Genomic DNA, 16,421 nt, shown 5'->3' with positions numbered 1-16,421 from the left:
GACTGTTGGCTGAATTGAGAGCTATTATTTTTTTCCATAGCCATTGTTTTTATTGTTCAGTTCCTTTATATCATTTCACTTTGTGATTAATTTTACATTTATTTTTGAATGAAGGTCGCAGGGAGTTAACCGTACATTGTGGACTGTAGACGAGAAGCTATTTTCCTGCTATGTGCACACATCAGGCTGAATTCATATTTATAGCAGATATAAAAGCTGCGTTGTGAGCATGTAGATCTGCTATTATCTGTATATATAATAACCTCCCCCCCTCTCTTCTCCAGTGAGGGACAATACAAATGGAGTTTTGTTTCAAGTGTGGAGCCATTTCTGCCTGGTTTTTATTTTGAAAGGATTGGAGAAAATGATCCCCATTTTGATTGCTAATAACAAATGGAACATCTTTTCTGTACGTTACAATAAAAAAATATATATATTTAACCTCATATCGGTAGCATAGCTGTATATAGAGTCAATACCCCATATTGGCTTGGCATCTCAATAATCAACTCTGTTCAATCCTGTATGCCAGGGGAGTCCATGGTGGTTTTAATTGTTAAGAGTCTAGCCTCCGTCGTATGATGGTGTCTTAAACAGGACAAAATAGCCGATCTATAAGCTTACATGTAGCACTGTGACACGTTGTGAGCTTGTAGATCGGCTATTTTCACATAAGACCAGCACGCAGCCCACTTCACTCAGACCAAAGACTGGATACCAATGGCGTCAAAGTCCTTCGGCTGATCCTCCTCTCCTCCAATATTGGTTGTGGCCTCCTCATCGTCGTGGGCACGTGGCACAGCATATAATCCAGACTTTTCCCGGTCACCTGACCAGCCTGCTCAAGCTGCCACACGATCTGCTCCACTCTTTCCATGTATAGTCCATGCTTACTGCGCAAACGCAGCAGTTCCACCTGGATGAAAACAGTAATCAATTAGCTGGACAGATATTCTAAAGTCAAGGTTAAATGTGACCCAGGTCTTTGTGAGTCCAAAGTGCTTGCATGGGCAACTTAAACTTGAATCTTGAATGTTTTTGGGCATGAATGAAAATGATTATTAATATTATCATTATCATCATTATTAAAACGTTTAAAAGCACAATCAACTTGTTGATCTTACAAGAATTAGTTAGTTATACTTTGTCGCCACTTTGTTTATGTGACAATTCTAAAAGAGTGACTTTGAGAGCTGTTTCGCCGTGGAGAATACTGTATTTTGGATTATCTTCTGGATTTCTGCCAGAGAGCAACTGTGAATGGAAGCTAACTCAAATATTTTGAGTTATCATGGCAAGGTAACTACACTAACCCAAACATCTACCAAACGAAGTTTCACTTACAACTTCCTGAGAAAATTCAAGCTTCTTCACAAAAGTTGGACTTTTCAAGGCTGCATGCAAGACACCAATACAGTCTGTTACTGCACCGGACATTGCAGAAATCACCACCTATTAAAAAACAAACAAAAAGGATCAATCAACTAATGTTGATAAAAAATTGCCAATATTACTATTACATGATGAACCCTTACCTTCAGATTTTGACATATTTTGCCATCTGTATTCCTTATCTGTGAATATAGTGACTGTGCCTTTTCAACATCATTCTGGGGCAGAAGGGAGGGGGGGAAAGGGGGCGGGGGTAATTTTAGTATTATATATACACCGGTATATATATTTTGATGTACATATGGAATGCCATTAAAGGAGGATAGACCTACCTGTCTAAGTGCTAATGCCACAGCAAAACAGTAGGCATGTCTGGAGATAAAGTGTCCTTTGGATTGTCCCTCCTCTAGTAGAGTAGAGCAAATTCTATACGTTTCTGTTGAGTTCTGAGAAAAATGGAAATCAACTCGTCAATGGAAGTCAACTCATTAATTATTGTACATGACATGGTGAGTAATGGGGAGTAAATACTCAAGTTATTTAGATAGTGGCAAAGGATATAAATTATATCAAATCAAAAAGGCAATATACATTCACCACATTCGATGCCAATTCAGTTTTCTGTAAAAGGTGTTGCTATATCAGTGGTGCTCAAACCTTTATATGACCCCTCATCTCAAAATATTTTGTTCCAGGAACCCCCAGAAGGAAAGATTTAAAACTGTTAACTTTAAAAATATATATAAGATTTACATTTTTCACAATAATAACAATTAAAAAAAAAGCATATATACAGTACAAGCTCATAGCGTGGCATGAGCTTGTATATCTGCTATTTTTTAATAGACAAATTATTACATATGGCTGAAAAATGACACAATGCTTTCCCGGTTTTAATGGATTAAAGGATCCCAGAAGCAGATGTAACCATTTCAGAAAAAAACTAAAACTAAATTACTTTGTTACTTACCAGTTTATAGCAGGTGCCACATGCCAACATGTAAGTGTCCTTGTTAAATAACACACCTTGGTTCTTCATCTCTCTTACAACATAAAGTGCCCCTGCAATGCATATTGTTCTCTTTATTATACAGTACAAAGAATCAAATAGAGTATAAATACTGGAGTAATATATTATCCACTATGTTCAGTTACCGTTAGCCTCTCACTTACTCTTGTAACATTCTTTTGTGAATAACATGTCTATGGCAATGTTGAAGGAGGTTCCGTCATTGAAGAATCCTTTCAAACGCTGTAATTAATCATAATAACACAAATGCATACATTTGTATAGCACTTATTTTAACAACATAGTGGTTCAACGATACATTTAAAGAGAATAAGCAGACTTAATAAAATACAGGTTATAAAATGGAAGTCATACAACTTAAAGCGCAAATAACATGCATTTTAACCCATTCGGGGCGGGAACCCCTTTGTGTTTTAAGCATAATGTTATTCTTTAGCTATTGGAAAATAGCAGATCTACAAGCTCATAGCTAGGAGCTTGTAGGTCTGCTATTTTTGAATATATATTCTTTCAGAGTGAACGTTTATAACTCAAATCTTTGCCTCTGGGGGGGGGGTCTCTGAAACAACATATTTTCAGACGGGGGTCCGCGGCCAAATACAGATAATTCTGGGGGTCCTTGACATGAAAAAGATTGAGAACCACTGACAGAAACATAGGGTTTTCTGAAAACTGTCAGAATTTAGAAAACCTTTGTAGAATCTAGTGTCAGTCAGGTCTAAATGGGTTAAAACAGTTTTTAATATTTAATATCATATTGTCAATGTCCCTCAAACTTATTTCTAATGGTTTGAGCCTCAATCACCACTCTGATATAACCAGCCCATGTCATTTCTTTCTGGACTTTGAAAGCAGTTTTAGCTGCAGTACCACAATGTCCTGAGGTGGTGGGGGTGCCGATATGCCGATTATTTAATATTTGAGTCATTATAATACTGATGCTAGATAAAACCAGGCTTGTTTCCATTCCATGCCAGCTTGGAAAATCAACAATGGTGGACATTGTAAACAAAGTGGAAATGCAAATTTGGAACTGAATACTGAAGGAAGAATTATACAAAGTAGGGTGACATTGATGACATCACGATGAGGACAAAATCAGTTGAGCTGTTCCTGAGTGCTTGTCCCCATTAAAGCACCCATATGATATGAAAGCCTGATTGTTCAAAATTGGTTATTTGTGGGGATAGAAAACACATATGGGAGCCCCAGAAACACAAAAGAAATTGAAAAAGTTGACGTTACAAAACAGCAATAAAACATTGCATTATCCAGCATCAGCAAACTTTAATGAGTCATTTGTGTGACCCTAAGAGACAGCACAGCATAGGCTAAATAGCTTTTTTACTTTGATGCTATATCAAAAATCTAAATAACTAAGATTGTATTCATTCAAGACAAAAATATGGATTGCAATTCAAGATCTGCAATTTGCTCTGAATATTTGCTTCCATAATAGAGCAGTCCCGCCCCCTTTCATGACGACGCCAGGCCCAGGAAATAGTTTCCAATGCATTTTTCCCATAGACATTTCAAAACGTATTTATTTAAAGACCTTATAAGGGTCGTATGAAGCCAACTTTTGTCGTGACAAATCATGACAACAAACACAATATTTTGGACCAAACAAATAATTACAAAGAAGAAAAACAAAAAAAGTGTTTAAACCTGCCGTTTTCTTCTTCTTTCTAATTATTTGTTCAGCCCGAACCTCGACGGTCTATAGGGATGCTAGGCTTCAAGTGGTTAAAATTGTGTACCTGATCAGTAAGTGTTGAGGCCGCCATCTCCTCAGCTCCCAGCTCATAACACAGTCTCATGAAAAGTGGACCAAACTTAAATTCTCCAAATGCCAGGTTCCGGTTCTCTTCATGATACCTGATGAAGGGAACATACAGGAAACGTTTGTCTTGGGGAAGTGGTCACGTGACTGGGCTACGCCATGACACTTTCATGGACACTTTCATGGGAGCCAAACTCACACAGGAAGTGCAATGAATACATGGCTGGACCAGCTCATAACAAACATTATTCATGAACAATTGAGACCTTTTGTAAAGTAATTACTTCTGGAAAATAACAGAAGACAATATCACAGGTTGTTTTCTAATCACTTACTTTTCGATGTGCACAGAGTGCACAGTATATAATTTTATCTGAGGATCTAAACAGCAGCAGGTATCGTTTCTGGCTACGAAGTATCGCAATATTTGGCTGCCAGACAGGAAACGGTGGGAAGTCTTGTGATAAAAATTACACAGTGTACACATCGAATAACAACACAGCAGACAATAATGTGTTACATGTCTTCTGTGATTACTTTACAAAAGGTCTCAATTGTTCATAAATAATGTTTGTTCATGAGCTGGTCACTGAGCTCTCATTGACTCCAGTGCATTCTGCCAAACCACTTCACTTACTTCTCAGAGCTTCCTTGGGGCATGTATGTCAAACCTTACCTCACGCTACAGAAACAGGAGATACCGGTAGGCTCCTGCTGATCCATTCCTCTGCATTTGACTCCCCCCAAACCCTGATTATCATCAACCTAGTTAGCAGTACTGGCAAATGTCTCTCCATCAGTGTGCAGTGTAGGCTACCAACCTAAAGATGGCATCTCTTGCTGTCACAAGGTCCTCTGCAGACTGACACATGTGAAGGAGCAGCTTCAGCTCCTCTTCCAGGATCAGCTCATATTTCTGTAGTTTCTGGTTGAATTGCTCAAAATAATCGTCTGTAAACATGGGTAACATGTCAGCCTTTCTACTTACAGTTCTTATACATTATAATAATATAGGAAACTTGTAATTGCAGCAAGGTGAAGTAAGGTTGCTGGGTAACCCATACAGTCTTAAGTGTTGAGTCAACTTGACTGTATATTTGTACCTTTTGACCCGGGGTGAGCAACAGCAAGTTTCCTTTGTTGAAAGTCTTGTAGTTTGATGACATCATCTGACAAGAGATGCCTTTTTGCTGGGGGAAAGGTTCATAGTTAGTTAGCCTACAGTATTAATGATAATAGGCTGTATGGATACAATTGTGCAGCAGCTAGAGTGCTATGATGAGATGAGATGAGTGAAAACTGGAGAAACAATATAGACTATTGAAAATAGCTAGTCTAAGCTCACAACACATCCAAACTTTAAGACATATAGCAACTCGTTGTGACTTGTGAGCTTGAATTTGATAGACCAGCTATTTTCAGTTGCAAAATGGGAAGCCCAAAGCTCTTGGTCCAAGGCTGCTAAAGTGCTAAATACTATTCTAATTATTAGCCTAATGTTCAAATCAAAATGACAATATGGCTCATTTACCTCCCGTACAACGTTCCAGCCAGCCTGGCTGTATAGATACACGCAGAAGTCCTTTTGAATGACTATGAATTAAGGATATGAAGGCATATCTGCCCACTCTCCCAAACGCCATTGTGCACGACTGAACCATCACAATGAAAACAAGGGGATATATGTTAATCATGTGCTATAGATCTCAAATTAGACACCAAATATATGCATTGAAATTTAATATAGGATTTGTTATAATGGCACACTGTTTTAAAAATATGATCAAAGCTAGAGAATGCCGTTTTGATTATGCAATACGCTGTAAATTGTTGGTTTATTCCAATATGGCAGCGCCCTAGAGCGCATGATTTTTCTTTAACCCACAACAAGCCCACAACTACCAGATATGTAATTTCCTCTTTTAACCGGCAGGTGGTGCAAATGTGCCTTTTGAATATCAGCAGCAAGTGTATGATATAATCTTATTTACTGTAGGCCTGTTTCTTTGTAATGTCCTGAAGATCTGATCTGCCATCATGCTATTTAGATATCATGTTGTGTATCCTGTTTTGTTTTAGCATTTGATTGTTGGTTGCACCACTCACACGGGTGTGATGTTTTTGCATTGTAAGTGCATGTAACCTGGTGGGCAAGGAATTTACTTGTATTATAAAATGTAGCCTACGACTACGCCACCTTGATGTTGTTTGTATCAAGGAATAGAATGAATGAACTGCTATAAATTGGGTTCCCCAAAACACAGATAAGCCAATGAGACCGAGACATCGAGTTTGAGTTTCCCCCGAACACATTGAATTTATTCAGATTAACCACACAAGGGTTAAAATCACTACATGCACTGGATAAACAGTATTTATTCGCAATACAGTTAAGACTACCAAAATATTGTAGAATATTAAAATACAGTTCCATACAACCCCAAGGATAACGTTAAGCATGGCAATCACTGACCACAATAAGTACGTAGGCTATAGCCAGAGTCAACTGGCCAGTGGGCGACAACACTTCTACAGGGGAAGCTAGCTAAAGGGGTAGAGGGGTAGGTTAGAATCTAACATACCGTTAGATCACTATGCCCACTTTGCCCAGCCAACCACACAGCAATCACACTGTGGACTCAGTGAAACCTAGTGAACTCCCCTGTAGCAGTCAGCTGCACCACTCTGTTGAACTCACATGAAGGACTCCATGTGTGGGGGAGAAACAAAAGAAAACATAAATAAAAGGAAATAGCTCAATATTCAAAAGAAACAATAACGATAAAATCAACCTAAACAATAAAGCAGCAGTGGCCAGATCTAAGGGCGGAATATAAAACAAACATTTAGTACATTAGACTAGACAAATAAAGTAAGACCCACGGCCAGGCCAGCATTCAAACTCCTGCTTGGAAGAAGACAGGGCATTTAATGAGGAAGTGCCCCTATGTTGGCCTCGAGGCTCAACCATAGAGTATTAAAAGGGCTCAACTCCAAATGGCTACAATGAATTAGAAGCAGGTTTCACAATCACAATTGGTAGAATAGAGCAATCTTTGCCTAGCAGTAAACTGAAATGTCCCTTCTCTGGTCTTAATTATTTTTGACGTTTACATTATTGAATAGTTTACCATTTTGAATTCAGATGTCTGTTTATCTTGGTACGAGAAAATATGAAAATATATGTTACTCCATATGCTGAATGGGAACTACTGAGTCATCTATATTAATGTCAGCGTATTCCTCCTGTCTTCCACAGCTGTGACAGTGCTGCAATTAGCAATTAGCAATGTGTATGCCACTTTTTGTCCAATCAACAAAATTGGCATGACATTTGAGGGGTGGCAAGGGTCCCCCCCCCCCCAAATAATCACATTTAAACTGGGGACAAGCACTTGGCATTATATTTAGTTTGACTCCGCTCCACAGATATAGCCTAAATTACGAAAATAGACTATAAGCTCACAACACCTCGCACTGTGTGAGGTGCTGTGAGCTATTTCCTCGATGTTTGATTTTTTTTTGTTTGGGAACCACTGACCTACTGCATAGATATCACACGAGGGTCCTTGAAATTCAAAAGGTTGAGAATCACTGAACCTTCACTATGCTTTGAGTTAGTTTAGGCCTACATACTGTGCAGCCCAGGAGCACATGAGATGATGGATGGATACAGGATGGGTCTCTCTCCTAGCTGTTACCCTAGCAACAGGAGCCCAACCCATTCAGCTGAGACTGCCTCATGGTCAATCAGGGAGTTTAGTTTCTTTCTTTCTTTCTTTCTTTCACATGATTTGAATACCATTACATTGTGTGAAGTTTGCAATGGGCCCAGACATCCCATGACAAACAACATGCAGGTTTTATCTGCATCCTCCTTTAATTAATCTCTGTGTGGATGCCGGGGTGTTGGAACCAGGGGTCACTAACATGTCCATACACGGACAAATGTGTCTGTGGCAAATGTTTGATTTTCTGTTTTACACACCATATGTTCTTATTTTTATCATATGGCCCAATTACTGAATGTCAATTAAGTCTCCAGGTTTTCTCCAGAATGATTTATTATGGCACATTAGGAGTCCACTAGTAGTCTACTAGTGGTTCTCAAATGTTTTATTTGCAAGTACCCCTGTAACTCTGAGTGTGTTCAAATGGAACCAAATTATTCAGGGCTATCTATGTATGTGTTTCTTGTTGTTCTTCTCATTCTGTATGTCCGTGGCAAAAAAATATGTTGGCAAATTGCTTCATCATTAATAAATGTCCCAACTGAAACAAAGCGACTGTAGCACAGTGATAAAGAATGTATGCAATGTACTGTATAAAACAACCACACTTTATTTTTCTGAGTTAGATATGTGATATAGGCTATACTGTACAGTAGTTACGTTATGTCTTTCAACAATAATAATACCATCCATGTCTTTTCAAATTGGCCAGTTTAGTCTTTATACAAAGGAGCAGGCCAGATAACTCCTTGCAACGTCCCTGGTTTGTTTCTGGCTGGAGATGTGTTATATTCTTCCTCTTCCTTGGTTTCTTGTCTCTGTTTCCTGTCTAAATAAAGTAAATCTGACTAAAGAATCTGTTCCAGTGTCCCAGGGACATCGGTTATTGTTGTTGTGAGAGGTGATATAACTTTAGTTACAAGCCAAATTATGTCATGACGACGTTATGACGTCCTCTGGTGACGTTCAGGACTAGGCCAGATCACAGCCCATAAGGGGATGATCTTTACGTAATTTCCAGGACATCTTCAGCAGTTGAAATAATATAGCTTATTCTGGGCCAGATCCAACTAGTTATGATGTGACTTAAGTTGATCTGGCCTCGATCGAACTCTCTCTGATTCATCCAGGGGCGTCTGTCTTAGTGAGCAGATTTGATGTTGGTTGAAATCAGGTGATATTCTGGGCCAGACCTGACTAGTCTTGGTTTGACTTGATCTGGCCCCAGTAGAGACGTCACTAATTCGTCCAGGTATATATATATATATTTGCAAAACTGGACCAGTTTTAAATCATTAACTATCATACTGTTGTTAAGCCTAATTTACTGTATACACCATTATAACAAACAATGCAGTTTTCATTAACTTCTTCTTCTTGCAGATCTGTTATACCTGGTTAATATGTACAATAATACAAGCTCACAGCAACACGTTGTGAGCTTGTAGATGAGCTATCGTTGGTGACTTTGCTAGTATTCAGAGTTCTAGTTTGAGGAGAAAGACAAAAGCATAGACACAAAACAATTTCCGTGTCAGATTTTTATTGTGGTTTGTTTTGAAGGTTTATTTGGTTTTTTTTAGTAGGGGGTCACTTTACATCATATTTAACAGTAAGAGTAGATGAGGTTTTGCACACAACATCAGAAAAGCACTAAAGTCATATTTTCACTTGAAACTAATCGCTAGAGGTTAGATATGAGTTTGGGAAAGGGAAGGTACTAAGGTAGGATGCAAGATCACAAGACAAATATACAGTACCACACACAACTGCAGACAAACATGATTAACAATCGCCCAAGAGAAAGAGATAAAGAGTGATTAATAAAGATTTATATAGACAGATTATTGAGATATAAAAGGAGAGAGAGAGAGAGGGGGAGTCAGTGTGTTATTGATTTGACGTACATGCTATAGAGATTCCATTGCAGGAAAAACTGCTACATGGCAATAATCTGATCAACCAAACTTGCAGTGCTGAGAACAAGCACGGCTGGAATCCCTTGATCCTATTCCTGCTCTATCATTCCATGTCAGTATACTGTAGGTGATATTTTGCTCATAGAACTCATTCTCAACCAATCAATAAATGATGAAATGCATGGTCAGTGACTCAGTGCCATGAGTAAACTGACCAGTGCATAACACCAAAACCTGCAGCATAATATGCAACAACTTTGTGTTAAGCGCTTGCTTGTCAAGCGGTCAACACAAGTTTGTCAGTTTGCTGAAGGTGCTGCAAGTGGCTGGCCTCCTAAGGTTGATCTTTGGGCTCTCTGCATTGTCATCCATCCACCATCGTGTAGGTTTTTAAGTGTCTTTTTCTCTTCAACACAAAGCAGTCAGCTGCTTAATTTACTCTCCATCGTACAATGGTTTCTGCCTGCCGGAAATAGCCAATCTGCAAGATCACCACGCATTGCACCGCAGCGCACTGTGAGCTTGAAGATTATCTATTTTCGACAATCGGCACTATCGACACCATCGCAATGATCGCACGACAAAGACATAACTCAAGCTTTAGAGGCTTCCCAGATGTAAGAATGTTAAGGGAGAGAGAGATTAAAATGGACAATGTTACTAGCAGATTGCTTGTACTTTGAACTAATACAGTGCCATGGACAACAATAACTGGAATTAGCACACAATGCTGCAGTACAGCTCGTAGTTCCTGAAATGCTCTGTATACTTAGTCAAGTTACTAATTAGTCAATGCTTAATATAGTTTCTCAAGCCTATAATTGTGTACTAGTCCACATGGCAATTCTGAGCAAATTTGATTTCCTTTTGAAAAGAAAAAGAAAAGAAGAGCAAGCAATCCATCCAGCATCACATTGCTCATGCGCATTCCTTCCAACCATTCGCCCTGCCACAAAGCTATTTATAATTATAGTACAGTGCTTTACAAAACAACAAGCCATAGTAAAATATTCTGCTTGGGAAAATGCTAGTGGCCTCATAGCTCAGCAATTATACACAAAAAACATGGCGTAAAAAGGTCAGACCTGGCACACGGCTACACAGTTGAAAGGACTATTCATTTAACTCTGAAGTGTAAAAATGAGCCTGTTGTTCGTACGGTAGGGAAGCCAGGCGAGATGGGGCAATCACTGTCACTGCATGTACCAAAGACTCCTACGTGAGGAGGAGTAGAGCAGTGGTTCCCAAACAATGGATACAGTTCCGGGTCACGCAGCCATTATTAAAAATAAATTAAAAAAAGATTTTCCCAAAAGATTAAAAAAAAGAAAATCTAAATTCTTTCAGAAATTAGGGGGGCATAAAAAAAACATGCATTAAAATAATTGCATGAAAAATCGAAATTCGAGCTAAAACGTTTGCGCTACATTCTCACTTATAGGTGAATCAACAACAATGTGGGGAATTCTGGAATTGGCATAAGGTCTAAAATGGATGAAAAGGGGGGGTTAAAAACAAACCTGGAAGGATCCATTTGAACACTTTCAGAGATAAATTTGCATTTCTTTCCTGTGTGTAATTGTGAGTTCTGAAACAACTCTGAAGCAACAAACAAAACTAGAAAGTTATCTTCTACAGTCTAAGTTTGTTGTAAATCAAGCTTAACCTTTGGAGATAATAAATACATTTCACAGACGTGATACTAGGCAAAATCCCTCATAGCTACAAGCTATCTCGGTAGCGGATCATATAAATTAACATATTAATCAACAGTCATACTCTATTAAAAAAAGACCAGAAACTTCTTAACACATGTACACGTCAAGTCACTCACACACACGCACACGCACACACACACACACACACACACACACACACACACACACACACACACACACACACACACACACACACACACACACACACACACACACACAAATAAATAAATAAATAAAACATAAGGAACAACTGTTTCCCATTAGAAAGCACATTGCCTTGCACATAACATAAAGTCAGACAGCCATAATGTTTTATGATGATCAGTTAAAGTATCCCATCGATTTAATTTAAGTTCCCACTGCTCAACCGTACATGTACAGTACATCCCCATACTGGCATTCATAATATTAAGCGTGGCATCTCTTACGTGGTACTGTGTTTAATATGTTCTAGTTAAGTCTAAGCTTACGTGACTGCTATACTTGCCTGCTAGATTAAGTGCATCAATAATTTTTTACATTCATTTAGACTAAGGCAATAACAGAAAACAGGTTAGTTGTGATCCTTTGGCGTGAATATTAAGGAATCAACATAATGTAAGGTTTAGTCTTGGAGGGCGGATTCATAGTTCACACACTAAACAGACATTTTGATATCCATTCCTTAGAGTCATGTCCAGTCTACGTGGGAATAGATGCAAGTAACTCAATTTAGGGCCTTAAGTTAAGTGTGCCAGCGCTAGTATAACAAGATCAGTGTTAGCAATACAAGATTATGTGGCCAGGATCATGTTTTAGTTTTCATTTCGTCCCTCCGCAATACATTCATCCATTTACAGCCGAAACATCTGATTCCCCATCAGGAGATGGTCTTATTTAATTGTTTCCTAATGCCTTTATCATTATTATTGTATTATATATTTAATTCATAGGCCAAACTAAAGAGTATAGGCTGTCCTCAATCAAGTTATCTATTTGTATACTTTTGCTCTCATATAGGATAATTTACTGAGCATATACTGTATGTACGTTTATCACATGTCCCTTCTAGTTTTGCATTATACTGTATGAATCATATTTAACATCAGGAATAATGATCCACTGTCACCTGTTATTTTCAATGGTTCTCAAAGTAGGGTCCGGGGACCCTCTGGGTTCCTTGAGTGGTTCCAAATGGACCATTAACAGGTACATAACTCTGAGAGTGGACACATTCTGTAACTCCGTACACTCTCAGAGTTATGGTGGTCTGTAGAACACTGTCTCACCCCCAACAATATTGTGACTTATTAACGTCAAACTGTGACTTAGAGGGGGACAAATAAGGCACATGTTGACTTTATGGGACTTCTGTACTACATCAATGCCAAAGTCCAATTCTCAACATTTTGACTGTGTCCGGCAAAGAAAAACAACCGTTAAACCGACGGAGGCGAGCTCAGACGAGCAAGTCGCTGCGGCAAACATTTCGAAGTCCGCTTGAGCCGACGACTCGGCGCCGTCCCGTATGTGCCGACAGGGACAGAATCGTAAAATCAGATATTCCTCAAAAGTCAACATGTGTGACATCAACATGTTGATGTTTGGTACATTTTTTTCCCCAAGTCACAATAATATGCCTTTTGGGGGTGAGACGGTGTTGATTTTAGGGAATCCCTTGCTGGACAGAGAGAGTTACAGCTCTATCTTACATGCTGGGAAGGACTCGTCCTGCATCACCACAGTGCTGCTGCTGGCCAGCACCATGATGTTCAGCTCCTGCTGCTTGTCGTGGGTCTCCTGGTACCATTCCCTCATCACGTCAGAGTCATGGGTGGGAATGAGGGTTACCTGTAGGTATGTATGAGGGAGAGGAGGTGGAAAACACAAGTGTAAGTAAGTAACACATGTTTTTTGTTTTCATGATAGGATTTTTAGGGCCATTTAGGGCAGTGGTTTTCAACCAGTGGTCCTTGAGGGGGGTTCCAGGTGGTCCCCAGCTGAATGATGGAGAGTTGGTAAGCAAATGGTCCCTTATAGATGTTTAACTCTTGAGAGCTTAAAATGAAACCAAATGGACCCTCAAGAGTTAAATTGTTGTTCATCTGCATTACATAATGCATTACTTTACAATTTAATTTACACAATTGTCTACACAATTAGAGAATGTAGAAGACTTATTTATTTTGATCAATGTTTGCCTGTTATCTCTCCTAATGGTACCAATTAACATCAATTCAATCAAATTGTGGACAAAATCTTTTGGGTCAAAATACTTTGGGTCTGAGAGGCTAAATGTCATCAAAGGGCGGGCCGTGGCTCAAATACCAAAGAAATAATAAGCCTTTCAGCCTTGATATGAAAAGGGTTGAAAACCACTGATTTAGGGTTTGTTTGTATTATCAGGATGCCTGATAGTGGAATCGGCACCATCATCATCATAACCTTTATTTAAACTCGGAGTACAATTGAGGGGCAAGCCCTCATTTTCAATGTAGCCACCATGTCAAACCCTAGAGGGGATTGTGAAGTGCAGTGCAGGCGAACCACATTCGGGCACAATGTCCTTTCAGTACAGAGTAGTTCGACATGGAATGACCTTCCATTGGCCATAAGGGAGATTGTCCTAGTTTTCCATCCTTCGAGTACAATCTAAAAAAAATGGTTGACTTGATCATTATGACCATTCATAATCAATCCTGCACTTTATTTGACAACGTATTACTACTACTTATAAATAATAGTGCACTTTATACACAATTCACTTTGGTATACAAATATATATTTCTCTCTCTCTCTCTCTCTCTCTCTCTCTGCAACTGCCCCGTAGAGCCAGGTTCTGCTCAACATTTCTTCCAGTTAATGTGAAGGTTTTCCTGGCTGCTGTCACTAAGTGCATTCTCAGGGTTGGGTCGATGTAAGAGTGATTATGGTCTTGGCCTGTTCTGCATGTGTCTTGAGGCAACTTGCTGTGATATCATTTGGCACTGTATAATTTCCAATTGACTTGACTTATGCTTAAAACATGACCATCTCTAACATAATTCCCAGGCAATACTTTTTAAACTTATAGGCCAGTCATTCTAAGCAACAAAAAAAAATCACACCCATGTGAAGTGAGGGGCACTCTTATCATCGTATCATCTCATTCCGGCCAATCACAATTTGCGTCCCTCCTCACCTTCATCATCATTACGCAATATTTGTGTTTAAACAAACACTCAAAATTGTCCATTCATTGTCAATGGCATTTAATGTTTGTGTTAGGACAAAATTTGCGTTACACACACCAAAAGCTGGACATGGGAGGGGCTATGGCCCCTCCTAACCCATTTTGGACTGATGCCGATTCTAAAAAATACCTTAGATTGACTGGCCTAGGCTATTATACGTAAACCTAATTTACTGTTACTGTACATCACAAAACCCAAGAAACATGACCACTTCTAGGTCACAGCTCTGCTTGGCACTGGCTGTTTTGGGCAGTGAACCGTGGATATGGTTCTGCCAGTTCACAGGCCACTAACTATAATGTTTTATCACACCTATCACACATATTAGATCGCATCACATCATCTTGACAAACATTTATTTCCAATTGCGGAATAATATGTCATGTAACCGAAACACCACGGGAGACGGCGAGATGTTTTATCACACCATCACGACATGATGGAGGTGATGATATGGATGTCCCGATGTCAAGGAAAAGCCCATAAACAGTGAAACTGAAAACTCAGCCAACAATAAATAGTCTGCCTAAATTATTCAGATGAAACTCTATCACGTTGAAACCCCAAAACAAATCTGCCGTTATGCTTTGTGAATAAACCAATAGGATTTTTCGTGTCATTTTACATCCAAAATAACAACAAAAATGGAAGCAGAATGTGTTTCTTGCCAAAGAACCATCATAACCCATTCAGGGAACACCTTTTGGTCTTATGTTATACTTTAGCTATTGTAAAATAGCAAATCTACAAGCTCATAGTGCTCAAGAGGTCTCAGGTTACCGTGTATTTTACAATGGCTGAGAGGTGTAGGTAGACCCGACGCGATAGCGAAGGGTCTTCTACCCTATCAGCCATTGTAATCCACGGTAAGCTGGGACCTCGCGTGGCTTATTGCTTTTCTAAAACGGTTACAAACATATAGCAATATTAACCTAATAAAACTATTAAATTCACAAAAGTAGCTACGCTTTGCGCCCATTAGAGCGAGCGACACTTGTTTTGCTCAGCAAGTAGGCTATGTGACGGGAGAATAGTGCTTGATGTCTTTACTGGGCTGCCAGGAGCCACACATTCAGTCATATGAGTGCGGGCGGTGCTTACACGCTTACACGGTCAGCGTGTGTATTGCAATCAAGTGCTCCCCTTCCCCAGTTCAGCTACAGAGCTGCGGGATCAGCTGGGAATGATATAAAGTGATTGAACAGATGGGGGTCGGCGGGGAATTAGTTACATAATTATAATGTTTGCGGTCCTTGACATGAAATAGTTTGAAAGCCACCGATATAGAAACATAGGTTTTTCAGAAAACTGTCAGGATTTAGAAGACATTTTGTAGAATCTGGTCTACAGTCCTAAATGGGCTAAGTCTTACCTGTGTGTTGTTTCCCCACTGTGCCTTTCCTTCCAGCAGAGCATCGAGGACAGCCTTGCTGGGCTCCTGGGCGGTCTGGTCGTTGCCACTGACTACATAGTAGGAGGACCGCACCCGCTTAAAGAACTCTGCGTCCACATTCTTGGCGCTGCAGTGATTGGGGATGTAGACCAAGTCCATGTACATGGGAGGGCAGCTGGACACAGAGGCACCACCTGATGCCTTTGCACTGCCTGAACCTAAGGCACAAAAAAAAACAATTAA

At 39.5% G+C, this 16,421-nt stretch overlaps 2 protein-coding genes across 2 annotated transcripts in view; both read right to left on the bottom strand.

Moving 5' to 3' along the window:
- Positions 1-340: 340 nt before the first annotated feature.
- On the bottom strand, positions 341-5,389 carry ptcd2 (pentatricopeptide repeat domain 2). The gene is made up of 9 exons (XM_080755871.1): positions 5,309-5,389; positions 5,027-5,156; positions 4,183-4,300; positions 2,566-2,644; positions 2,363-2,454; positions 1,725-1,838; positions 1,536-1,610; positions 1,345-1,452; positions 341-916 (listed from the first exon to the last, which is right to left on the bottom strand). Exons 2-9 carry the CDS (start codon positions 5,074-5,076, stop codon positions 695-697), a joined length of 858 nt encoding a protein of 285 aa, XP_080611997.1. The 5' UTR covers positions 5,077-5,156; positions 5,309-5,389; the 3' UTR covers positions 341-694.
- A 4,086-nt stretch (positions 5,390-9,475) lies between these two features.
- map1b (microtubule-associated protein 1B) overlaps positions 9,476-16,421 on the bottom strand; it is a 31,701-nt gene continuing 24,755 nt past the window's right edge. The window contains exons 6-7 of the mRNA XM_080756497.1: positions 16,158-16,396; positions 9,476-13,403 (exon numbers count right to left, since the gene is read on the bottom strand). Coding sequence (XP_080612623.1) covers positions 13,248-13,403; positions 16,158-16,396 — 395 coding nt within the window. The 3' untranslated portion in view covers positions 9,476-13,247. The remainder of the gene's footprint in view (positions 13,404-16,157; positions 16,397-16,421) is intronic.

The sequence above is a fragment of the Protomyctophum bolini genome (genome assembly GCF_963924005.1).
Source record: "Protomyctophum bolini genome assembly, chromosome: 22".
Taxonomy (NCBI): Eukaryota; Metazoa; Chordata; class Actinopteri; order Myctophiformes; family Myctophidae; genus Protomyctophum; species Protomyctophum bolini.
This window is presented reverse-complemented; position numbering and strand designations above follow the sequence as displayed.

What these genes read in the sequence shown, in the direction of transcription:
- ptcd2 (XM_080755871.1), bottom strand. Translation starts at nt 5,076, where the DNA reads ATGTGTCAGTCTGCAGAGGACCTTGTGACAGCAAGAGATGCCATCTTT. An exon ending in CCTCAACACTTACTGATCAG is followed by an intron (nt 2,645 to 4,182) that starts GTACACAATTTT and finishes GATTAATTACAG; the next exon opens with CGTTTGAAAGGATTCTTCAA. An exon ending in TGGCATTAGCACTTAGACAG is followed by an intron (nt 1,611 to 1,724) that starts GTAGGTCTATCC and finishes CTTCTGCCCCAG; the next exon opens with AATGATGTTGAAAAGGCACA.